Genomic DNA, 27,539 nt, shown 5'->3' with positions numbered 1-27,539 from the left:
TTCATGAAACATTAACCATTATAAATTAATGCTAGAATTTTTTACTGAAACCGTTAAGTTTTTATTATTGGCTTTATATTTGAAATTTATGTGTAATACAGGGCGATCTTGTGTATTTATTGCAAGTTTTTGAATAAAATTATTTCTTTTATCGATTTCTTTAATCTCATTATTTAAACCAATATTATATATAACAATTCAGCAATTGTATCAATAATTCAAGAGTACCTATTGTCTAAATTTAATTTCATACTCCACAAAGTCCTCGAACTCAATCTAAATAAAGGCGAGCAATATGTTGAATTCGCGAAGAATTCATATGTTGACCTTGACGGAGATGCAGCAATGCATTTTCAACCCTCTAGTCGGGCAGTCGTGTGGCAATAATCCTGGGATTCAATGGGGTCGGTGGCAGCGGCGAATGGCGACGGCGTCAAGCGCGGGGCGCCGTAGTGAGCGTCCGCCCGCGCGCCTCGTCTGCATCGCGCTAGCTGTCAAACCGCCTCCGACAGGCACCCGACTCGAACGCTTCTACATATTGTACTTTATCGCGATCGTTCGATAGTTCACGGCTAGTGACAGTGTGTGATTTGTTATACTCGCATGACGGTCACTAGATTAAGGAGATGAACGGCAGCACGACGACGGTGAATGGTGGCGCCGTCAACGGTAGCAACGGAGCTATCAACGGAATCGGAGCTGCACCACGTACCGCAACTCTTGGAACGCCTAACAGTTATGCATACACGTCCAGTGGTTCGTTACTCGGGCGTGGTGGTTCAGCCAGACCCGTACCGCCTCCGACCCTCCCGAAATACAGCGGATCGTTTAGTGCAGGAAGCAGTCTTAGTGCAACAGGATTGAGAGATCGGGACAGAGAAGGAACAGGTGGATCTCATAGATTGGCTAGTCTCGAAAGATTGGCTCTTCGGCAGCGTATTATTGAACAAAATGCAAATAATCAGGTGGCGAGTGTGACGTCTAACAATACTACTGGTCCTACCTCAGCTACAGTCACCCTTACCGATACGGCAACGGTGAGTCCCTTTGGTGCATCGTGATCACCCTCCAACAGTTCCCCTTATCGAAATTAACGCACCCCAAAAAGGGAGGTGCTTTATTTTAGTTCAACTTACCCTTGTATAGGAGCACTAAGGATTTTATCGTTTTTATAGTACTATCAATAACAAGTTAGGAACACTTGTATCGCTTTATTTGTTTTGTTATTTACATATTTATATCACAAATATTATATCATAGACTTTTAGACGTAACCAAATTGACAAAATCAATTATTTTAAGCTAACTATTCTACAGATATTTTTTCTTTATTTACATACATTAGAAAGTAAACTAGACCATCGATTCACACTTGAAAGCATAAATCGATTACACTGAACTCTTGCATGTTTAACTATCGAGGTTTCAAAAGTTGACTTCAAATGTTTCCTTAGTCAAATGATATATTTTCTAAAGATTATTATTTTATAATTAAAAATAGTATGTGCTTTAAGTAATATGTAATGGGAAGTAATGACTTTCGTTACATTTTGTTTGGTTGTAGCCATTATAGCGGTATCATTAGTACAGCGGAGTAGTGATATTCATTAATAATGAAAATGTGAAGGCCTATATATATATATATATATATTGAGTGAGAAATCAATAGCATGATAAAAGAGACTACCCTTTTGAAGTATGAGTGTTGTAACGTTCAATGTTTATTGTACTGAGAAAATCCTGTTTAAATTTTTGTATGTATGTATTATTCAAAAGCAGCTAGGTATGTTGTTTCTACTTCGCGCGTCGTGTCAATATAATTTAATTGCAGAGTGAGTGATATACGTCATACTTATGGAGCATCTCATTATTTCCCCAAGGAGATGAATCGTATATTCCCACGCAAGTTCCTCATGTGATAGGACTGGTCCAAGCCGTTGGAGGACTAAGCGGGTGACTGACCCCATGTCTACAGGGTTAAAAATAACCATGAAACGTCGGCCATTCTGCTCGCATGTGTCGAATTCACTAAACAGACATTAACTGTTTCATGGCCGAACCCTGACCTGAAAGTTCGGGGTATCCTAATAAAAAGTACGCCTTTAGGCAGCTTTTATTCAACATACATAAAAAAGCGTATAACACATCCGATATGTAAAATTTAGTTGGTTTCTTAATCTTTAAAAAATAATGTTCTTTAGTTTGTATTATTGTTCCATTGTTGATTCTTACTGATACACGTTATCAGTAAGAACTAATTGTTTTACGTAAGTGAATAAACCGTCAGTAAATATAATCTTCGACTCAGCGATATGAAGGCTTCATATTGTATTCCGTTTTCTAGGAATTCATGTTATCTGTTGCATATTGTCAGTTGTCAGTTTGAGAATGTCTTGAAGATAACGCAGGGGAAGAGTTATTTTTTTTAAAGATAAGTGTAAATTTTACATTTATACGATTATTTCACGGATGAGTTGATCTTAGAAAATACGTGTAATACGCAATACGTTACGAATGAACTTTGCGCAACTTGCGTGAATTGGTTTAAGTTTTAATTTTTTCAATAACCAGCAAAAGCGGTTAGGGCACGTTCTCCTTTTCCATTGTAGGTACCTTAAAAGACTTAAAAATAAATTTATTGATGGTCAATTATCGACTTTGATGCTGTTATAATAAGATGCTTGTTACTTTAACTTGATTATGTATGATATCGTCTTTTCATTAATCTGTCCTTGCTTTTGTGTTGGCTGGTGGGTATAAGTGTGACGGGCTCGGGATCCTTTAACGTCAATAGGTACGTAGATATAGTCATAATTAACTTGTGGTAATATGTGGTACCTGAATTACCGTCAGTTTGAACACACGCGTTGATTTTTGACAACAAGTTAAGCCTAGGAAATATATTGCATTCGGAAATTTATACCTTATAATAAATAATAAGTAAAGTTTTCAAAACTATTTTTGTTCTCATTAAAACGGATTTTTTAATTCCAAAAGTGAATCAAAGTGAATGAGTTATATGAATTAATGCTGTTGTTTTTAAATCCAGAATTCTTAAATGGCTCTGTAAAGGGTTTAAAAGCAGACGTTTATAAACATCTGTTAAGCTTTTTTTCGCCCCGTGTACCGACCGGGACCTCGGTGGGGCGCTTGTGTGCCCAGCTAGCCAACAGCCGGTAGCGCCGGTAACTTAACCTCAAAGTGATACAGACGTGAGTGTGCTTCACGTTAAAACAGTCTTATTTGTTTTATACATCGTTTGTTTCATCAAGAAAAATTGTATTTGATTCGCGATTTTTAATCAAAGTAAGCGTATTTTTCAAGTGTGTATTATAAGTGATAACGGAGACCAATTAAAATATTGAACATTCTTTTTATATTGTTAAATAAAGCGAGAAAAGCATTACAAATCACGAGATAGGCCACTGTGATTATTGTAACAAAAGACAACTACTGTGAAATGTGATGTAATTGCATATCTACTGTCAAGATTTAGATTTTCCCATCGTTTGTGTTTCGTAATATTTTGTGCATAAAATGGCAAACGAAGCTGTTACAAACGGTGCAGCGCATCAAACAAAGCTAAATAGATGTGCAAGTAGTGTCGGTGACATTGGAATTGATAAAACGAAAGTTGGATGGACGAGTCCACGAGAAATATGGAGAAACTTATCGTTACGCAGAAAAGCAGAGGTAAAATGTAAACTAATATTGTTATAAGTTTATGTTTGTACTTGTATTTGCTTTAACTTGTTATTATACAAAGCGTATAAGTTTACCAACAGCAATCAAAAGGACGCGTCGTTAGCGTCAGTTAGACATCGTTGGCGCCTAGATTCTCTGTAACGTTCAATCAATCCTTTAAAGGCAATAAAGTTGATACTGAATGTCCACATACTGTTTTATTTTATCAGTGATTATAATATTATGTCTATATTAAACATTACATAAAAACATACCATATAACGAGTATGAGTAAGCAATATCTATCTATCTACTCGTATATATATATGAAAATGAATGCTTGTTTGTATGCCCTTATAGAATCGGAAACTATGCATTTGATCATGTCATGATCTTCAGCAAAGTGTTGTGCATGAGCCCACAAAGATTTCTGAGTTAGTACGACCAAAAAAAAAAGCGTATCAAAGCGCGCAGGTTACAGCTAGTGTGTATGTATGTTCAAGAGTATCGTTTGGTATTTCACTGTTAAGATAATTTTATATTACGGTGTTATTTCTGTGCATAGTTTACTTCTGTTACGCCCTTTAGAATAATAAATCAATGCGTATCCATTTTCTATCCTTGGTGACTGGGTCGTTGACTCGTTCTTGTAATAAGTCACAAACGCATTTGGTGTCTCATTTTGCGGCTTTATCAACAAGTAAATGTGTCTCACGAAGTCGTTTTATACAATCTTATTATAACTTAGTTTATAAGGTATGATAACCAATAAATAGTTTGATTATAATTAATGATTGACTTTATAACGTCATTGTTTATTCTTGATATTAATAAAGTTTTTAATTCGTAAAGTTGTAATAAAATTAGTTTTGTAAATATTTTAAAAACCCATAATGATTTCGGTAGATACTTTTAACGATAATTTTATGGAGCGATGAAAAATTTAAAATAGCTCCTACAAAATATCGTGGCGTCGGCTTGTCTGTAATATTTTTATCGTTGCCTAGTAATAGATTTCTTGTATTTCTTTTTAAGAAAACAAAACCGTTTGTTTTTATGTAACATATTAAAGACATCTTTGTTTACTGATTTGTAACAAATACAAACAGGACGAAGATCATTGTTAAACCAACAAGATAATTCTTAACATAATGTTGTAATTAATTAATCAGAGCTTAGCAGTTCAGGGTTGAATATGATACCTACTAAGCGAATGAGAGATGTGTTCTAAAAAATGCAGGTAGTGGATTAAATGTTGAAATCGGTCGTAAGTCAAACTTTTCATGATGATATGAAGATTTATGTTTACTTAAAATGACCGGGTTGGACTTTCATTTCAACACTAAATTATGCTATTTTTTAATTACCATACATATAACGCGCAGGTTGCAAGTTGGCACTTCTAATGTGTCATGATTAATTTAACCCCAATTAAACAGTTCACGGTCTTTACGCAACTATTAATTACTACATAATTTTATTTACGATGTAAATAAAAGAGGATATTTTATCAATCTTAGGTCTTCGATGGAGTATATAGTTTTATCTATATTTTTTTTTCCATAATATTAAGTATTCTGTTTATTTACTTACGGTATAAGTTATTACCATGCAAAGTTTTATTAAAATTCATTCAGTGGCGTCTTTGTGATAAGTGCGCTTAAAGCATATTACAAAAAATGTCTTTTAACTTTACTGATAGCTGTGTAATTCTTAAAAAAAATTCTAAGAAATCGAGATTCAGACGAGATGCGAATCTAGATTGAGATGTTTTAAAGAAATCGTGACGCAGTCCTTAAGGACTGTCTGATTGTTTAAACAATGATTTGTAAGACATATTGTTCAAGATTTAGGAACATATTGAGATAATTAAAGCTCACAACAATCAAATAATTAAATAATTGATAAATTCAATCTATAAATTGTTAGTGCACATTTAAACAAATAACCAGTTAAGAATCTCGCGTCTATTGTTACTTCGTCTTCATTTCACATATCACACGATCGGATGAATAATGCAATAGTGATTGTAGGTATCTACTTGTATTGTACTGCATTGGAGAGCTAGCTGATTGTGTGACATGAAATTTAAATAAAACGTTATGAAATATACAGAATAGATGTTTCTGAAGAAAAACTTCTTTACGCACGCTTGACTTAGGGAGTAAGCTGGTTTGCTCGACAAACGAAAAGATCAAGTTAAAATGGTACCACTTGACAAGCACCAGTTATCGATTAAAAAAAGAACCGTCGAAATCGGTGCACCCAGTAAAAACGAATGTGCTTTAGACCAAACGATTGAAGTAAAACTTACGAAACATAATTCTCCATCTTTCTACATACACTAACTTGTATCTACATCTCAACTTCCGTTCGCCTCACCCGATCACACTTTTCGTGACGCTCTCGTCACGTATTCACCAGCTTACTCCCCAAGCGTGCTTAAAGAAGTTTTTCTTCAAAAATACAGTCGAATTGAGAAACCTTCTACTTTTTTAAAGTCGGTTAAAAAGATATTTGTTTGTTAGTCTTAATAGAAAAAGCATTGGCAGAAAGGTTAAATGAAACACTTGAAATGTTATATAATAGTATCTATTTAATAATTTTACATGATTACTTAATATTTTTACCGTCTGATACTCTATAAAATAGTTGTGCTATTATGTCACGACTGATTGATGTCACTAGTTCGTCTTCTCCGGTCTATCGTAGACAACCAGTTTCATTCTCTAAAATACGATCTTCCTACGCTTTAGCGTCCCACTCGGCCGTTTTATGTACAGCTGTTGTTAAGGAACTTAATGTGCTGTCAATTTGTGAATATAGACGCGAAGGATTAGACAACGGATACAAGGGTCTATATTATTTTTGTTTTTGAAATATATTATTTTTTATTGATGAATATGGAAATGTAACTTTTTGTAATAGCTTACAATAAGTTAGTAAGAGAACTGTTACGAACAATCGTGCGGAGAAAGTAATGTTAAATGAACCGACGTCGAACCAAATAACAGTTATCTTTAAACAAGCAGTGAAACTAACGTATTCAACACATTCTTAATTTTTTCCTTTTCTTCTGTTATTAAAAAATGTAACAAATTGAAGTTATTTGTGTTTCATTACAATGGGCTCTAAAATCAACTCTGTTACGTTGTATGAATTTAGGTATACGTAATTCACGATTGGATTATAGGGTTTTTAAAATGTATAAGTATTTTTAAGTAAGAAAAGTACGTATAAACAAGTTATTATCTCTTCTTGCTTTATCTCTTGAACAACAGCTCTATTGAAAATTATTTGCTCAAATATTACTATCGCGACGATGATGTCTGCGTTTGTTATTACAAGATAATTTTCGTTTAAAACTATTTTTCGATATATTTTTCTTTATATTAAAGCGATCGAATCAAGTGAAACCTGTTTGATTGGATTGAATAAATAAAAAAGAAGCTTTCACTTCAAAAATACAGTTTTACAATAATATTTCAATTATAATGATTTCGTTTCGAGCAGTCTCGTTCCTCGCCTGTTTATTACCTATCGGCATCTCTTGGTTCTTCTGTTTTTGACACGTCATTAACCCGATTATCTTGATCTGATTTAATTTTATGATTGTTAAAAATATTAATTTTATTCAAAAAACTGCCCAATCTGGCTCTGTCACTTTGATAAAGATGTATATAGTGTCATAGACACAGACTAAAACTAAGTAGGTATATAAGTTTAAATTTTTAAACGGTTTTATTTAGCTCACCCCGTTTGTTTTATTTTTTTTTTATTATTTATTCTTGGGTCAAATTTAGTAATTCAAATTTCACCCTCTTCCTGTCAACCGATTAATCTGAAATTTTGTATACACTTTGGATTATTGGAATTTATAATGATAATGAATAAACATAATTGTGACAATACAATTATGTTTATTCATTATCATTATAAATTCAAGATGGCCGCCGCTACAAAATGGCGGATAATTTATGTTTTATTAATCCCACCAATATGGGTATCAAATGAAAGGGCTCAACAAGCAAAATACAATATACTATAAAAAATTGAAATCCAAGATGGCGGCCGCTACAAAATGGCGGATAACGTAGGTTTTATCAATCCCATCAATATGGGTATCAAATGAAAGGGCTCAACAAGCAGAATACAATATACTATAAAAAATTGAAATACAAGATGGCGGCCGCTACAAAATGGCGGATAACGTAGGTTTTATCGATCCCATCAATATGGGTATCAAATGAAAGTGCTCAACCAGTATAATCAATGTACTATATAAAATTAAAATCCAAGATGGCGGCCTCTACAAAATGGCGGATAACTTAGGTTTTATCAATCCCATCAACATGGGTATCAAATGAAAGATCTCAACAAGTAGAATACAATTTACTATGCAAAATTGAAATCTAAGCTGGCCGCCGCTACCAAATGTCTGATAACAATTTTTTATCAATCCCACCAATATGGGTATCAAATAAAAGGGCTTGACAAGAAGAATACAGTGCACTATACAACCTCAATATTTAAGATGGGCCTTGCAATAATGAAGCACTAAATGAATTAAACAGAATGCGAAATAAAAACTAAAAACTAGAAAATAAAAATAGGTAAAAAAACTTTTTAAGTTAAACGGTTTTATGTTAAACATACATTGCAATGTTTAAGATAAATGTACTAAAAACCAAAAAATAATAAAATAGATACAGTCGTGGGAATTATAAACATATGCATAGACTAGACTAAAATAAAACCGTGGGGCACGTCAATTGTCTACAAATTATCGACTTAATGTGCGATAGAAGAATCGTTTAATTCGTCGTTAAAATAGGCAGTTGGCCCGCAGACGGTGAGAAAATTACTTACTATTTTCTTGCTCATGGAAATTCCAATAGTTATACACTCCATGTAAATAAAAGAGATGTTTCAACTAGTTTATCGTTGGACATTCACACTGCTGGCTGGCGAGGAATCGTTTCACGCTCGTAGTTTGTCTTTAATCGACAAAACATATGATAAAAGTACTACTCGCTCACCACTATGAAACCCTAAAACTCGCTTATAATCGAGCTTGCTAGCTTGTTTCCACATTCTAGCCCTACTTATCACACGTCCATCGTTGTCGGTTGAACAACTGCCTAATTATAGTGTAACATTACAAAACAAACATTTTAATCAACGATTGTAGACAATTGACGTGCCCCACGGTTTTATTTTAGTCTAGTCTATGCATATGTTTATAATTCCCACGACTGTATCTATTTTATTATTTTTTGGTTTTTAGTACATTTATCTTAAACATTGCAATGTATGTTTAACATAAAACCGTTTAACTTAAAAAGTTTTTTTACCTATTTTTATATATTATTTCCCTGTGATTTATAGTTAAATTATGATGTTTTTGAGAATTTAGTGCATATTTTGTACATTTTTTAAGGTTTACCTATAATTATATAAATTTTAACTAATGTGCTTTTTTTAACCGTATATGTGTCAGAATATAAAACACTACCATCAGTTCAACCGTATTTAAAAGAACATTTTCAGATCCTAGGATCTTCTCATTTTCCGATACTCTTCGATCAGAAGACAGTCTAATTTTAAAAATATACAAACTCATTAAACGTCTAATCCATTCAGTTGTAGAATTATCTACCTTTTGAAGCGAGACGTGCAAAATCTCTTTCGTCATTTAAAAATATAATAAAAAAACTGTATTTTGCTCAATAGCTTTATTTCAATATATGATTTGGGTATGTGTAGGTATGTGTGTATATGGATATATGAGTATGTAGGTTATATTTATAACTGATAATTGTATATTCTGATGAATTACGTGTAAGTATTACATTTGTGTATTGTGAACACCGTTTTGTTAATTTCCTCTACCTGAAATTGCCTGGAAGAGATTGCTTCTTTAATAAGACCGCCTCATAAATTTCTCTTGTAAATATTGTTACTCTGTATCTGTAATATTTTTGGTCTGCAATAAAGATTACATTTGTATTGTATTATAGATTATATTATACTTATTGTATTTTACTACCAACTTGTTCATGGTTTATTTACTAAACATTACACGTAAAGACGACTACATTGTGAACATGTATCCATTATTGCACGTGCACGTATACCTTTTAGGTTCGACTTCCCGTAGACAATTGGCTATATTTTAGAAACAATTGCTATTAACAAAACTCGTAACGGATTATCCATAGTTTGGTGAGGATAGCTAAGTTTTCCGATGTAAAGAAGTAAATCTACAGGATGTAGAAATGGCGGTGAGTCAGAATGAGGTGCCTGGTCGCAACTTACTCGGTAAGTCAAGTTCCTGTACGCTGCGCAGCAATTAATTATGTTTTTTGTCAGTACAAGCAGAGTGCTAAGTATAAAACAACTGCCACTACAAGCATTTCTACTTATTAGGTGTCCCGTCATTTCCTTACTAGATTTAGTAAATCGTTGTGATCTAATTGATAAACGTTTAATGGCATTATGAAAAAGTTGCGCCTAGAGTGCTATATATTCATTTAATTAAAAACAGGATTCTATTAAAGAAATAGACGATGTTATTTATGCAAATTTGAACCCTGTACTAAGGCTCAATGTACAAACCGCAATAGTAGGTTAGTGCCTGCTACATATACCTATATACTGCAATCGAAACCAATAAGTCGTGTAACGATTGCGGGTACTATTTCTGTTATTACGTAGAATACTTTGATATTCACATCGTAGCTTCTCTAGTCATTGCTTTGAAAAGTGACAACCGGGTGGAAGTTTTCGAAATGAGAATTTATTCAATATAACTTTTATTGGATACACATGCTTACAATATGTTCGAATATAATGTTTTATGTGAAGTTAAGTAGGTATGCTATCAAACGTCTACGATTGTTTCATGGAGATATTACACAATGAGTGATTCATAGTTGTGTACGTCGTAGTGAGTCGCTAATCGACAGGTGTTCTAGTACATTGGTACACTGACCTCTGGTGTCATCAAAATAATTGACGTTTTTAATGAGCATCACTAATGTATTTAACACTTTTATCCCAAGTAGTTAGTATAAATACAAACAGTATAACGAAACATAATCTATAATATTTTTAAATACTCGAATACTATATTAAGGTGTTTTAACAGGGTTCTTGTTACAATAATTTTAAAATCTAGTTCACTTAAAAGAATTAAAAAAAAATGTAGGTACCTAATCTAGTAATAAGTGAAAAAAAAGTATTCATATTACTTTCGACTTACTAATTATTCATGAACAGAATTAACATACAATCATCGAAGTGTACAGATAGTATTTAATAACAAAGCGATTGTAATAATTCAACAACGAAGCCGTCGCCCCTGCAATACTGTTAATTCTTGCGTGAAGCGAACTAATGTTGCGCGTCGTTCACTTCCATGCTTCAACACATTTTGTCACTAGTGGTAGTATAGAAATATACAACTACCCACATGGTTATTTATACATTTTTTTCACGTTGTAAATAGTAGTTGTACATGAATATTTGACTACCTTACCGAGCGCCTTTTTTCTATACATTAAGTAATAAATGCCCATTGTATTTGTTTAGGTAAACATGATCCGTCGAGGTCAATATTACAATGTTTTACCTAGTTTCCTCTTTAGGTCTATTTTACGACACTTGTCATGTATTTTTCCTCAACAGTTGACGGCTTGGTAGTTCAGTAATGCTTTTTATCGGCATTATTTACTTTATGCCAGCATGTAAATTAATTTGAAATGTATAAGAGTATAAAGCGTTTCCTTGGGATTGAAAATAAAGAAGTTAAGCGAGAAAAATCTTATCCTCGAAATGTGAGTTATATTAATGATATTTAATTATAAAACAATCTTTAATTGTCTTCACACAAGTTACGCTTCTTTGTATGCACTCGACCATCTGCTTGAGTCGTAGTATAAGAAAGTAAATTGTTTATACATGCATACCATGAAAACAAACAAATGCCATTTCGATGTTGGATGCCTTTGAATTTATTTACGTTTTGCAGTACAATGTTCTTGCTCTGGTAAACACCGGATGACGATGAGATCGGCAATAACGCGATCAGTCATCGAATAGAGCTCGTCTTGTGATTTTAGAGACTATACAGCTACAGCAGCGGTAATATATTTCTATTAAAAATAGTGAAATCAATGAATAATACGCTTTTTGAGGGTAATAATAACATAAGATGTGTGATTTTCGTGATAAGACGTGTATTCATGTTGCACATGCCTCGAGATAATGGTCGCCAGCTGAGTGAGACTTCCTTTCGTTGTCCTACTTGGTCCGCTCTCGAAAAAGAGATGGTAATTTTGTAATATTGCTTTAATTAGTTACCAATAAAATTATAATTTCAGCAAAAAAGAAATCGAAACTTACTATAAATATAATGTACAAAAATATATGGTAGTAAATAAACTGAAGTTGTTTAATCTATATAGCGTTACAATAGTTTTTAAAATTGTTTTATTAAAATTATTATGATTTTTAGTATTTTCTTAAGTATCTGCCGCCCTTAAAACGTATAGTACCTAATTGTAAATCTTTTTTGCCGGCTATTGTTGAAATCTTGTATCAAGGACAAGTGTCTCTACTTTCGCTGTAGTACTTCTAAATTACAAAATTACTGGAAAAAAATATGAATGCGACGATAGAAAATACAAACAATAATAAAAATTATACGTTACACATGTATAGATAGGGAATACTAGGTACAGTAAGTACTCAATATTTTATTCTTTAATACATATCGGTTTTCGTATATGAATAGAACAGAATGATAAACTTGAATGATTTAATATTATTAAGTATAAGTTGTTACATTGTTGAAGATACGCTGATAATTTTTAGAATAACGACCGAACGACGGAAACGGACGCAATGCTTTTTGCAATTTCTACGACTATTTGTCGAGCCTTTGTTAAGATATCGATATACCTAGTTCTTTATTGTATAGACATCACACATACATATCAGGTAGCAATAACTTCGAACCGTACATATTTACATTTTCAACAAAAATCAGTTTTTGTATAATAAGTTATAATACATTACAAACCACCTAAAAATTAAAACATGGAAAAATATTTCGTTTCGAACGGTACTTTTTTGATGGTAGAGATACCTGTACCGATCGATTAATGAGTATTGCAATTGCACCAATAAGGTGCATCAAGGCGCCCAAATCACAAATACTGTTTAAATTTACATTTCTCTTGTAAAAACTTTAGAATGTGATTCACAATACAGTTATGAGTAAAGCCTTTGCTTTCGGAATATCGCGTGAATCATCACCGCTATATTTAAAACGTGTGTTGCAAAAATACATCAATGTAGGGCTCTTTTTCTTAACGAAAATTCGTAGTCTTATCTCATTATATGCCCAAATATGGACAGAAATCTTGATTATTACTACTATTATTGATAAAAATCTATATTTTGAAAACATCGTTTACTGATGCTCCTTAAGTAAAGATACAAGTTGGTTTTCAACGCTAAATAGCTTCGATAATTGTATGTAGGTATTGTTACTATACTTGCCTTGATATCGGTGAGTCATACGACGCCGAGCTTGGAGCCGGCTGTGTACTTAACACAGTATATGTATACTATATAGACTAACAAGCGCCGCTATATCACTACTCCCTCTTATTTTTACAATGAATACCGTTATTTATGGATAAACTAATTTATACGTGAAAAGGAAATAAGCCTATTCCTGTTTCTCGACGATTTCTTATATATAAAGAATTAAGGAATGAATGATTCGAAGATGTAAATGGAAGCAATACCACATATCTATTTATTTACTCGGTCCCCGAAAATTAGTTTTTGTAATATTGAAATACGACACACAACGTTGTACACAATTGTTTTTATTTTGCATTTTTTAAAAGAAGTTCTTTTATATTACAGTTGCAGAGTAAGCGGGAGCTGTTTTTTAAATCGGACACAGTGAGCGGCGGCGGGGTGAGTGCCACGGGTCTGCCAAATGCCGCGCCGCCGGTTCCGCCGATGGCACCATCAGCCCTTAAAGACGCTCTCGCTAAACGTTCTGCGACTTTGCCCGATCCGCCAGAAAGTGGGCACCATGAGCCAAATGGAACTGCTGCAGTGAAGCTCAGTAATAGCGTGTCTGTGGAAACAGTAGGAAAAACGTCTTCTATGCCTCCTCAAATGCCTGCACCGCCGGTACCCACAACGGCACCACCTCCCGTCACCGCTCCCTTAAGGAGTACGGAGAACATAATGAAGGTAGATGATAAACCAAATACGCGGTAAAATTAAAATATAAAACCATCATAATTGTGTTATGATTTTTTCTAGAAATCTGACCACCCACCAGTTGCACCGAAACCAGACCTACCTAAGATAGAAAAGCCAAAAACCAAAGAATTAGATGGGTATGTTGGGTTTGCAAATCTACCAAATCAAGTGTACAGGAAAGCGGTCAAGAAAGGATTCGAATTCACGTTAATGGTTGTAGGTAAGCATTTTTTTTTTGTTTCGAACAATTTCACGGTTTAAACTAGTTCTACTGGCTTACGAATGATAATAATGAATTCCCGCGAAACAATACCTTTCAAGTTATTGTTTTACTGAGCACTGTTATCAGACGTACCGTTTGCACACAATAACTTGACGAGGATTTACTTTTAAACCGAAATATATTTCCATTTGTATTAAAAATAAAATATGCACTGTAACATGATTCAATAGAGATTTTTAAGCCTTTTTGAAATGAGACAATTTTTTATATGATATTTGTATATTGAAAACATAAAGTTGAAGATTATGTGTAAATGATTAACTTTTCAACTTACAAATAAATCAAAACCTTAAAGAACATTTAATCAAATTCCAGGTGAAACGGGATTGGGCAAATCGACATTAATTAACTCTCTGTTTTTGACGGATGTGTATGATAAAGACAAGCATCCAGGACCTTCACTACGCGTTAAGAAGACCGTGGGCGTTGAAACTAGCGTGGTCCTTCTAAAGGAGAATGGTGTCAACCTCACTCTGACAATTGTCGACACGCCGGGATTCGGTGATGCTGTGGACAATAGCAATTGGTTCGTCCTTTACAACTATTTGCTTATTTTTTTTTAAATCATTTTGTTGGAAGCAAACCTTAGTCACAGTTAAATGTACAATTTTATCGCTCTTAATTTCATTTTTTTTATCGGTTGATATTCATAAGTATGTATTACACGTTTTTAATAAATATGCTTTGTTGCAAGGATTATACTATCAATTCGTAAAATCAGACTACTAGTTTCTAGATATTGAGATTAACACAACAAGATCTTCTGAATTTTATAATTCTGGTGTTTCGTTGATGGCGCTCTTTAGATATTATTTTTAATACGTAAACTAGCATTTTTCTATTTATAAAGAGTAATATGCAAACCTGTTAAACATTCACACACAGATAAATTGAATTTAACAGACCATAGTAACCCAATTTTTTGTGGCTATCGATATTAAACCAGTTAGCTAGATATATGTCCCAAATTGTTCAGAGAATTGCAAAACTAGTTTTTATCAGCCAATTTTTTATGCTCTACTTTAATTTATATCATTTATATTTAGAATTTTATAATATTGTACATGTTATGATTTATTTTTGGTTAACATTAAGTTTATTTTAATTGATTTATAAGGAAAAAAATAAATAAAAACTATTTGATAAGTGAAACTTTTTTTAGCTGGCAACCTATAATCGACTTCGTAGAATCGAAATATGAAGAATTCTTGAACGCAGAGTCACGGGTGACTCGTAAAGCTGCTCCGCCAGATACGCGAGTCCATTGCTGCCTGTACTTCATAGCGCCCAGCGGGCATGGGCTCAAACCGCTCGATGTAGAGTTTATGCAGAGACTCAGCGACAAAGTCAATATTATACCCGTGATCGCGAAGGCCGATACGATGACGCCCGAAGAATGCAAGGATTTCAAAGAACAAGTAATTATTTTGCTTCAAATTATGAACATAAGTATTAAAAAAGTGGACATGGTATGTAAATTATAATCATCAGTGTTAATGCTGGTAAAAGTAATATGTAAAGTTATTGTTGGTCGGCTGTAAAGATTATCATTAAAATTGATGTGTGTCAGTAAGCTGGTACAGTAAAATACACGAAAAGTAATTTGTGTTACATAGAAATATCCGTAACATTTTTGCTCCCATTTAGAAAGAGACATGCCTTTCAGATATATTATACACTAACGAACAAGTCCCTTATTATAAAATATTAATTTCAAGTTCTATTCGAGGTACAATGAAAATAATAATAAGCTCCTGGGATGATGGGGGATTGGGGATTGGGTCGGCAAGGCGCTTGCGATGCTTCTGGTGTTGCAGGCGTCTATAGGCTACGGTAATCTCTTACCATCGGGTGAGCCGTACGCTTGTTTGCCGACCTAGTGATATAAAAAAAAAATCGGCTATACATTTTTTATTATGATTTTTTTATCAATAAAAATCAGAAAAAACTACTTTAACAAAATTATAACATTTTTATTTTATTAACAATAATTTATAAAAATATATAAAAAATATCGAATGATATAATAATAATATCAAAATGCAATAATAATAACAGTCATCACTAGACTATATATTAGACACTGTATCCACTATTAGACATGTAAGAATCTTACACTTCAGCCTGTAATATCCCACTACTGGGCATAGGCCTCTTTCCCCATGTAGAAGGATCAGAGTTTAATCCACCACGCTGCTCCCATGCGGGTCGGCGGATATATAGAAGCTTTTATTTAACGTGACGGACGTTTTTTGCCGGCTAGTTTCCCCCCCCCCCCCCCGCAACGCCCCATAAGAAACTTCGTTCCAAAACGTACTAAAATATTACATAGCCTTCATCGGTAGATGTACTATCGTAGTAGTACCTAAATAGTTCCTTAGTTCCTTAGATTAGCGCGTCTAAACAAACAAATTGTTCATCTTTACAATATTAGAACCGTTCGTACATGTGAGTAACTCGACTCCAGATTCTGAAGGAGATCGCGCAGCACAAGATCAAGATCTACGACTTCCCGGAGAGCTCGGGCGAGGAGGGCGAGGGCGCGGACGCGGCGCGGGCGCTGCGCACGCGCGTGCCCTTCGCCGTCGTGGGCGCCAACTGCGTCGTGGAGCTGGACGGGCGGCGCGTGCGCGGCCGCAAGTACCCCTGGGGCGTCGCCGAGGGTGAGTCCGCCGGCTTCGCACGACTCAGCGATTCATCATCATCATTACAGCCTATACAGTCCACTGCTGGACATAGGCCTCCACAAGTTTACGCCAAAAATAACGTGAACTCATGTGTTTTGCCCATAGTCACCACGCTGGGCAGGCGGGTTGGTGACCGAGGTTGCTCAGCGATTACCGTAGCTTACAGACGCCTGCAACGCCACAAGCCCTCCCCACGGGCTCTGGCCACCTCACTCGCTACAGGAACACAACAATGCTCGAGAGTAGTATTATTTAGCGATGATCTTCTGTAAGGTTGAGATACTTTCCCAGTCGTGCTGCTCCTGATTTTGAGCATATATTTCCGGCTATTTCTTTTTATAAATTATCCTAACGTGACTTTTTGATAAATAATTTTTTTTCTCTTACGCTATATAAATATGTTTAAAGTGGGTTTTTATTCATGTTAGATAGTCTTACTTATAAGAAAACAAATAAAAAATTAATTGAGAGTGTATTAGACGTGCTTAAAGAGTGTGTGTAGAATGTGGAATTAAGAATTCAAAATTCTTAGTAATAAAGCAGTACCGGCATTACGATAGTTTGAAAAGAGAAGAAGGTGAAACAGGGATTTCGTTAAGAAAAAGCTTTTTGATCAGTTATTTAAAATATCCAATATATAAAATATCCAATATATAAAATATCTAATATATAACCCGCGACAGATTACCAGTGACACTATGTAGGCATGTCCGAACGGGTGACGTAATTACTACGATGAGCAATACCGGCTTTCTTGGCGACGAATAAGGTGATATGTTTGCCGTAGCCTGTTTGTTGAATAATAAATTAGTGACAAATGAAAAATATTGCAAGTCCAAACAAAAAGTTTGTATATATAATAAGTGTCGTACATTTAAACTAAATATTTGTGTTAGCTGATGGTATCGTATATTAGCATTATTTAAATAAAATTTAACATTTAACATACAATAGCATGACACGACTTTCAATTGATTTAGTATCGACGATATACCATTATATGCACATGAACACTAGTTAATATTCGGAAAATACTATAAAACGATATTAATTACAGTCGAAAAGGTTAACGTTAAGTAAATATGTCGATTTAAAACATGCAGTACAAATAGTGGTTCTATAGATGATATGACAAAACAGCCAATTTGAATTATTATATTTAAAACATGAAATTTCATACTCTTCTGTTTTGTATGCATTGAGTGGCTTTACGTATCAGTAGTCAATTACACATGCCGGTCGCATTTTAATCAACCAATTTGTCTTATTCATTTGAGTCTCGTACATGAAACATTAATAAATCTTTATTTATTTGTTTGTCCATACGTAATGTTTTTAATATACTTAATTATGTTTTTATATATTTTTTTAAGTTAACATATTCAAGTAAGTTTAAACATATATTACCTGATTGTGACATCATCAAATTCGTGACATAATTTTTAAATGTTTTCTCACGTACAGTTAACTATGTAGTATTGTACATATATAACATAAAAAGGTATGAATTTCAGTCGAAAATTTGGAGCACTGTGATTTCCTGGCGCTTCGCAACATGGTGATTAGGACTCACCTTCAGGATCTTAAGGACGTGACCAGCTCCGTGCACTATGAGAACTATCGCTGCCGCAAGCTGGCCGGCCTCTCTCACGATGGAAAACCGCACAGGATTAACTCTAACAAGTACGTCTTTGTCAGTTCGCCTTCGCTCGATATCTCTCGCTCACTTCTGAGGGTAGTTGATGCTATTTTTTATAATTCTTTTTCGTGTTACAAACATACAAATGCAATTGATTTTCCCGTCAACTCTTGACTTACACTAAATGGTAAATATATTTTCAAATCGTCAACTACCCTACGCTCGTGTATCGTACGATACATCAGTTCTCTGATTGTTCATGACTAAAAAGTTTTTAATTTTAATAATTACATTAATAATCTCTGTCAGTTCATTAACAGAATAGATAATTGATTTTAACATTCGAAAGCATGGACTAACAACCTGAGTAGACAGGGTTGGTATGATTCAGTAACAATTTTAATGTATTCATAAGACTGACGTCGCCGTTATAAGGTGACCAGACTTCTTATTTATATATTGAATTTTTGATCTTGCTAAAAAAACAAAATAAAACAAAAATAATAAGATTCGAGTCAAATTCTAAAGTTTTAAGTTCATTGCTGCATGTCTGGTCATCTTTCGGTGTATTTATTTTAACTGTCGCAGTTTTAAGCTAACGATATTTAATTTTTTCTTCACACTTATAGCGCAATAGTTGCATACTACATTCTCCATTTTTGAATGTTTTGTGCTTGGGCATGCAGAAATGAAGTATTTATTGTCTTCGACATGGATTATTTTAAATACAAATCACATTATTAATATTGTCCACGTTAATTTAAACGTAATTGGCGCTGTAAATTAATTTTTAAAATATCCATGAGTGAATATCATTAATCATATTAACGATGCGATTCACGCGCTTCTGCAGTGGCATTAATAAGAATTTATCGACCGTTATTTACATCGCGTATTGCAAAGATGATAATTCGCGTGTCACAACCATGCCTGATATTATTGTTCGGACAGAACAAATGATTGAGAAACTAACTCATATGCATTATTGGAGTCGGGACTCGGCGTCGCCCGTACGGTCAATTACTCCCGCATTTAATTCAAGTTTAAAGTATACTTTATTGACGTAGGCTTTTCTAATCATTTTGTACCGACATTTTAGAAATCATTCAGAGTTCTAAATACAATACTAAAGCGTCAGAATGTTTGATCTCAGAAGAAGTCTTACTTTATATCGAATGCAGTCAAGAGTCGTTAAGTATTCTATGAAATATTTTTATTTTATTTGATCTATTTTGAGGTATTCTTCTTATTAATGTAACGGTTACGTGCTATCGATAAATACAAATGTATGAAAATCGCGGTTTGTATTTTAGAAGCGAGGTTTGCATTAAAGAAAAAAAAAAAAAAAAAATGATGGAGTGGAAAATATAGATGGATATTTTTTATTTAAAAGGTTAAAAATGTGTCGTGCATTGTTTCTCTTTTCGAATTTCCAATTTTTTAAAGTCAAATTTTAATTCTATTTTTAACTTCGAAATTCTTAAGATTTTAGATATGTTAGTAATCTATCGTAATGGGGTAGTAATCGGGTCGTTTACTTACTTTCTTTACTAATGATTGAGTCGAGTCGGGTGGGTGACCATGACATTTACAACGTCGGCAAAATATCCGAAGTTTAAAAGAACAAAAATGTGAATGTGAAAGTTTAGAAACTTATACTTCCTTTACTATACTTAAAATCGTGCTTTAAAAAGTATAATAGATAAAAAAATATATTTCGCGTCCGTTGCTAATGCCACTGCGTCGCGCGAGCACGCGTGTTGCGAGCTAACGAGCGTTATGTTGGTGTTCAGTTTCTGCCCGCAAGGACTGATGAACAGTTTCATGACCGTGTGGTAAGTTCACACCGACACGCCGTGTATCACTCCATTCCAGCACGGTTTTCATTACTGTTTCGAACTGGCACGTTTTACAAGTATTGGATACACATGTTTTATTTCATGGTATATAGTAGAGAGTGGATGTGGTAGGTGTAGGTGTATTTACTGGCACCGCTTGAATGATTATCTTGCTGTATTGCTTTCAAAATATACTTAATTAATGTTAGTATAGTTCTTCCAGATATTTACTATTTATAATAATTAACTACTAAATTATTATTACTTACAAACATTTTTTTAATTTAATCCCAATATTTTAATTATTGTCAATCTAAATAAGATTTTACACAATTTTTGACAATTAATTATCCCCATTATTGCGAATGTTATTTTTTATTTTGGAAGTTATCAAATATTATTAAATATATTTAAATTTTAAAGAAAAGTTTTTGTCTTTTGATTGCATGTACTATCATTTTGATTTTGTATTACCTATATTGTATAAGAGAACCTTGTAAGTTTGGATGTTGTTCGTTATTGTGCAAAATACTTGATACAAAGTTAGAAGCAAAAATTTGAATGTAATTTAAAAGAAAACGTATTGTATTAAAACTAAAATTGTTCTCAGGAATCCTCTGGCTCAGATGGAAGAAGAGAAGAGAGAACACGACCTTAAAATGAAGAAAATGGAAAGTGATATGGAACAGGTTAGGCACTAAATTTTGACAAATCATTCTTTTGGTGTTATCAAAAATCTAACACATATTGCTTAAAATAAATTCGTTATTTTATAATTTTCTAAAAGCGCTGATCGTCAATATTTAGGTTACCGGACATTCGTCCGTACTGGGTTTATTATTTATTCAAGGAAGTGTTTCTGTTATACGATTGCTGACCATCTATGAAGCGTACCATTTACGTTTTAACAATGTAGAACAAAAAGAAAGATATGGCTTTAATGTGTTCTGATAACATCTTTTTATTGATTTTGTTTGATGTATTTCGACAAAGAAATGTTAACGCTGAAGCATTTTCGATCACAATAAAAATTGACACAAATTGAGCGTATAAAAGTATCGTGACTGGATCGTGAATGGATATAAATTTTATAGATATGACAATTTAGATGTTTGTTTGATTCGATTATAAAAATCCAACTTTAATGTAACATTAAATGATAATTATTATAGTGAATGATTACGTTTAGAAATCAACTTACATAGATTTTTTTTATCAAACTAACTTGTGCTGTTACTTGTAATAGTCAAAATATTTTAAATGTTCGCTATTGTGATCTTCGTGTCAACGATTGCTATGAAGATGATAGTTCGTTTATTCGCTAACCCGTAAATGTTAACTGAGGTAGGGCACAACAGGAATTTCCTGCTCAAAATATGGAGCAGCCCGACTGGGGTAGTACCTCGACCTCACAGAAGATCGCAGCAAAATAATACTGTTTTCAAGCAGTATTGTGTTCCTGTTGGTGAGTAAGGTGACCAGAGCTCCTGGGGGGGTTTGGGAATGGGGTCGGCAACGCGCTTGCGATGTTTCTGGTGTTGCAGGCGTCTATATGCTATGGTAATCGCTTACCATCAGGTGAGCCGTAGGCCTGTTTGCCGACCTAGTGACATAAAAAAAAAAAAACGTAGTAAAGCTCAAGTCGCCCTGGCAGGTGTTCGAGCTGAAGGTGCGCGAGAAGCGGGCGAAGCTGAAGGAGTCGGAGACGGAGCTGGCGCGGCGGCACGAGGCCACGCGGCGCGCGCTGGAGGCGCAGGCGCGCGAGCTGGACGAGCGCGCGCGCGCGCTGGCGGCCGAGCGCGCCGCCTGGGAGCGCGACTCCGGCCTGTCGCTGGACGAGCTGCGGCGCCGCTCGCTCGAGGCCAACAGCCGGGAGTGAGTCGCGCCACGCCCGCCACGGGCCCCTTACTATCTAGGAGCAGGGGCGGCGCTTATCTACCACGCGCGCTGGCGGCCGAGCGCGCCGCCTGGGAGCGCGACTCCGGCCTGTCGCTGGACGAGCTGCGGCGCCGCTCGCTCGAGGCCAACAGCCGGGAGTGAGTCGCGCCACGCCCGCCACGGGCCCCTTACTATCTAGGAGCAGGGGCGGCGCTTATCTACCACGCGCGCTGGCGGCCGAGCGCGCCGCCTGGGAGCGCGACTCCGGCCTGTCGCTGGACGAGCTGCGGCGCCGCTCGCTCGAGGCCAACAGCCGGGAGTGAGTCGCGCCACGCCCGCCACGGGCCCCTTACTATCTAGGAGCAGGGGCGGCGCTTATCTACCACGCGCGCTGGCGGCCGAGCGCGCCGCCTGGGAGCGCGACTCCGGCCTGTCGCTGGACGAGCTGCGGCGCCGCTCGCTCGAGGCCAACAGCCGGGAGTGAGTCGCGCCACGCCCGCCACGGGCCCCTTACTATCTAGGAGCAGGGGCGGCGCTTATCTACCACGCGCGCTGGCGGCCGAGCGCGCCGCCTGGGAGCGCGACTCCGGCCTGTCGCTGGACGAGCTGCGGCGCCGCTCGCTCGAGGCCAACAGCCGGGAGTGAGTCGCGCCACGCCCGCCACGGGCCCCTTACTATCTAGGAGCAGGGGCGGCGCTTATCTACCACGCGCGCTGGCGGCCGAGCGCGCCGCCTGGGAGCGCGACTCCGGCCTGTCGCTGGACGAGCTGCGGCGCCGCTCGCTCGAGGCCAACAGCCGGGAGTGAGTCGCGCCACGCCCGCCACGGGCCCCTTACTATCTAGGAGCAGGGGCGGCGCTTATCTACCACGCGCGCTGGCGGCCGAGCGCGCCGCCTGGGAGCGCGACTCCGGCCTGTCGCTGGACGAGCTGCGGCGCCGCTCGCTCGAGGCCAACAGCCGGGAGTGAGTCGCGCCACGCCCGCCATAGGCCCCTCCCCGTAGGAGCAGGGGCGGGGCTTAATCTACCACCCTCCTCCAATGCGGATCGCCGTATATTCCCTACTATGAGTAACGATCGCTATTAGGTGTACATGATAAAGCAGGGAGTGAGTCGCGCGCTGCTGGCCACAGGCCCCTTTCCATTTAAGCGCAGGGTCGGCGCTTAATCCACCGCGCTGCTCCAATGCGGATCGCCGTATATTCCCTACTATGAGTAACGATCGCTATCAGGTGTACATGATAACAACCGGGACAGACGGCCTAACGTGCTCTCCGAAGCACGGTGGGGAGACCCACGAGGACTGCACAAACATCTAAACCACGGCGAACATCTGCATGTCCAATACAAATGTTTGTCATGTGCGGGGATCGAACCCGCAGTCACAAACCAGTGCCGTGACCGTTGCGCCTTTAAATTACTCGTCTACGCTTCAGCCTGTAATATCCCACTACTGGGCATAAGCCTCTTTCCCCATATCGGAGAAGGTCAGGTCTACCCTTTTCATTTTTTAATTGTTTTGGAAATATATCGTATATCGTGTTGAACACTCCCCCTTGCCCCACTCGCGACAAACAGTGGCCATAATTATAGATGTTTGTCGTAGTCTTTGTGTATTGTGTGTGTTTCCAGACCTCCGACACAGAAGTAAATCCTACTGAGGGCCGATGAGTGTGAAGCGTTCATTTATTTAACGTATAGGTTACTTATATTTAAAAATGTTTTCTTTCTAAAGTATTTCTCATTTAAGTGAGTTGTGTAAATTTTTATGAAGATAAAATATTTTTGACTTTAAACGTACAATTCTATATCATATTACTAAATTATAACTAATTACAATAATTGAAGTCAGTAAAGTTTTCACTATTAGCTATAGATTACAGCACTATAGCATTGTATGAAAAATATTGCTTGTGAAAAAAAATACAAACAAGAATAATTAAAAAAAGAAATCGAGTAAAACATATTTATTGATTTATTAATACTTTATTACACAATAAATTAAAGAATTGTTCAAAAGGCGGGCTTAATGCTAAAAGCATTCTACCAGCAAAACCTTAGGACGTACAAGAGCGGACGTTTTTAGGTGTTGAAAATTGAGTATTAATAAAATTCACATTAAGAAAAAAGGGAGGAAAAATATCAAATGGCAATCGTAATATTATATACACGAGCAAATAATTCATATATACACTATACAAATACATCGATACATACACATATACATACATACATACATACATACATACATACATACACACATACATACATACATACAAACATACTTAATGTTTAAAGAGAATAAAAATCTATTCTACGCATGCATACCTTGAAACATGTGCTTAACGTTCCGCTTATACATTTATTTCTATTATGCAATTATAAAGAACTATTTCCTATAAATCTTCATTATAGAACTTTGTAAAACGACGGGTTTTTTTAATACAAAAATTTTGGACTCTTACTCACCTCTAGTTGCACAATGTCACACTTTGACCTCCTACCACCCTTAACGTGTATCCTTATTTATGGTTCACCCCCTTACTCTGTATGATCTCTCTTTTAAACCTTATGTCTTTTGCTGGATGTGTATGGTCTACAAGAGGCTCAGTTAAAATGATCAGCTAGTCATCAGTTTTCTCACAATTGTATTACAACCTCTGACTATGAAAATCTTGCTATTTCAAGGGAGTTTTCGTAATTAATAATTCAAAGAACATTAAATAATAAAATAATAAAAGAGTTCGGCATTCCGTCAAGGGTTCGAAAAGAGACAAATTAATCCCCTTGTAATTCGTATATCAAGCTCAAAATTCTTCATGAAAATTTCCTTTTTAAAACTTCAAATGTAATTCGTAAATGATGTTCGTATTTCGGTAAAACTATTACACACAATTTATATCACGTAATGTAGCCATAACCTTAATGTAGTTTGAAACTAGCGGTTGAGTTACAGTTGAAGCTCTTACCGTTTATTACAGTAATTACATTTAAACTGCAATCTTAATTATGATTACAAGCCATTAAAGGTTCTAATATGTCAACTACTTAGTAATTTCTGGAATATAGTACGTAACTAAATAAGGCTCGTTATATTATATTAGCCTAGAGTCTTAATTATACCTCGATTTTCAATGTTTTTGGATTTTTTGTTTATTGTATTGTTAAATTTATTTCTTTATTTTAATGAGATGAACTTCATACCAGTTTTCAAGTTTAATAGAAAACATTTTGAATATTAGATTTCATTATCAAAACGGTTCAACACTGTTGGTTGCGTGATCGTTATTCGTTACTTTAATAATAAATATTTTTATATATAAAGAAATATAATTTCAAAAAGTCACAGAGAAGTTTGAATATCAGAACCTTAAATCATGTAAGTAATCGTGTTTTTAATAGCGCAATCAAACGTACGTTAAGCACTACGTCCTACGGTGGTATTCACATCATAACGTGCTTATCGAAGTAGGTTATCTTACTTAAATGTGTAATGAAATATAAAAAATGCGTTAACAGACTCATATACATACATATTTTTATGATATTACGGTATACTTGAATGGAAAGTTCGAGTAATAAAAAAATATTTTTGTTTATAAAGGTTTATTAATAAATAACGCTTCACACTCAACGGCCCCCAGTAGGACTCCTGTGTCGGGGGTCCGGAAACACACACAAAACACTAACACAAACGCCCAGACCACAACAAACATCTGTATGGCTAATACAAATATCTGTCGTGAGCGTGGATCGAACTCGCGACCGCCAGTACATCTGCCAGTTCTGTGACCGTTGCGTCATTCATACGTTGTGTCATTTCATAAGTCAAGAATTTATCGAAAATAGACTCGAGAGTCCAATGTTCATATTATGTTCTGTTTATGCTGTAGCATTTACATTTTCATAACAAAATATAATTTAAATTTTCAGGACGGTCGACGGCAAGGATAAAAAGGATAAGAAAAAGAAAGGTTTGTTTTAAACTCGCGTTACTAAGCGTCGGCTTCGCACCCACCGTAAATGTTGCGTGACTAACATCGAGTTCGACTGTTACCTACATGCTTCTCTCAGCCACCGAGAGAGTTCTAACAAATAGCCATTACTTTATCATTCTGTTGTCTGTACAATTAACGACTGAAGCGGGGCATGTACTATGCTTCCACATTAAAATGGCTACAGCGACCTTTGGTTCTGTATCTCTTACAGAGTTTTTAATAAAATTGTATTTATACTTTCAAGGTATTTACTCTACATATCGTAATGTATTGAAGAAACGTACCTTGTAAACGTACTGATGGACAATGGCCATACGCTTGAGATTTCACGAGATTCGATGTTAAATTATTATTTTATCATGTAGTGCCATCTCTGTACAATTATTAATTTCACCTCTCTTGTAATCTTCTTAACGTCTTTAGTTTTAAACTTACTTCAAAATGAAATTAACATGGGCTACGGTTTGTGTACCTGTTGTAAATTTTTGAAATTACTATCGGTTTTATGTCTTCATGTTTTATGTAAATATGTCATAAATGTGAGTATAATATAATAAAATTTATTTATTATGTTCTGCTTGTGACGATCGTCACCGTTTGATGGGATTAAAAAGCGTAAGACAATTTATAATTTGATTTTTTTTGTTATTTTCAACGTAGTTTATCCCATCATACTTATTATTATATACATCCATTGCTTTGATATAATAATCTGGAACGTTACTATATGTATTATGTTGAATTAATGAAGCGTTCGAAACCTGTGGTGAATGTTTTAATTGTTGTAAATTTCAGATTGGTCATTTAAGAATGTCACATCCGGAATATCTATATAAAGTAAGAAGATCTATTTATTTACCCCGTAAGACTAATTAATAAAGACCAAGGTTTGTAATAAACGCTGAAACAACGATTATAAAAGACTAATAATATAATATAAAACATTCGATACCAAATTTATAAATTTATGTTATTTTACTTGTATTTACTTTTAAAAATTAAGAATTTTTCCATGACAAAGCATTTATTTTTATAAGTGGGGCCTAACTTTGTATGTTTTTTTTTTACTTCGAAAATTTTTTGACTTTTTTAATTAAATATAATTGACTTTAAATTTGTGAAAAATAAACGTTACAGCACAATTTGAATCCGCTTGAGACGTGTCTTGTTCGTCCACGAAGTTGCCAAAGTAGCTTGTAATAGCAATCTGCTTTTAAGAAAATCTTTTTAATATTTCGTCT

At 35.5% G+C, this 27,539-nt stretch overlaps 1 protein-coding gene across 1 annotated transcript; it reads left to right on the top strand.

The window, feature by feature from the left end:
* Positions 1–626: 626 nt before the first annotated feature.
* LOC123656309 (septin-7) lies at positions 627–27,254 on the top strand. Its single transcript, XM_045592016.1, has 12 exons — positions 627–1,037; positions 13,627–13,965; positions 14,038–14,197; positions 14,576–14,786; positions 15,423–15,678; positions 16,728–16,923; positions 18,462–18,630; positions 20,380–20,421; positions 21,035–21,113; positions 22,079–22,299; positions 26,234–26,274; positions 27,094–27,254. The coding sequence occupies exons 1-12, from the start codon at positions 627–629 to the stop codon at positions 27,132–27,134; spliced, it is 2,166 nt and encodes a 721-aa protein (XP_045447972.1). The 3' UTR covers positions 27,135–27,254.
* Positions 27,255–27,539: the final 285 nt, after the last annotated feature.

The sequence above is a fragment of the Melitaea cinxia genome, chromosome 1 (assembly GCF_905220565.1).
Source record: "Melitaea cinxia chromosome 1, ilMelCinx1.1, whole genome shotgun sequence".
NCBI lineage: Eukaryota > Metazoa > Arthropoda > Insecta > Lepidoptera > Nymphalidae > Melitaea > Melitaea cinxia.
The sequence above is the reverse complement of the archived record's forward strand: the minus strand, read 5'-3'. Positions and strand labels throughout refer to the sequence as shown.

Coding starts and splice junctions, on each gene's coding strand:
- LOC123656309 (XM_045592016.1), top strand. CDS start 627: ATGAACGGCAGCACGACGACGGTGAATGGTGGCGCCGTCAACGGTAGC. Junction 20,422..21,034: donor AACAGTTTCATGACCGTGTG/GTAAGTTCACAC, acceptor AATTGTTCTCAG/GAATCCTCTGGCTCAGATGG. Junction 26,275..27,093: donor AAAGGATAAGAAAAAGAAAG/GTTTGTTTTAAA, acceptor TGTAAATTTCAG/ATTGGTCATTTAAGAATGTC.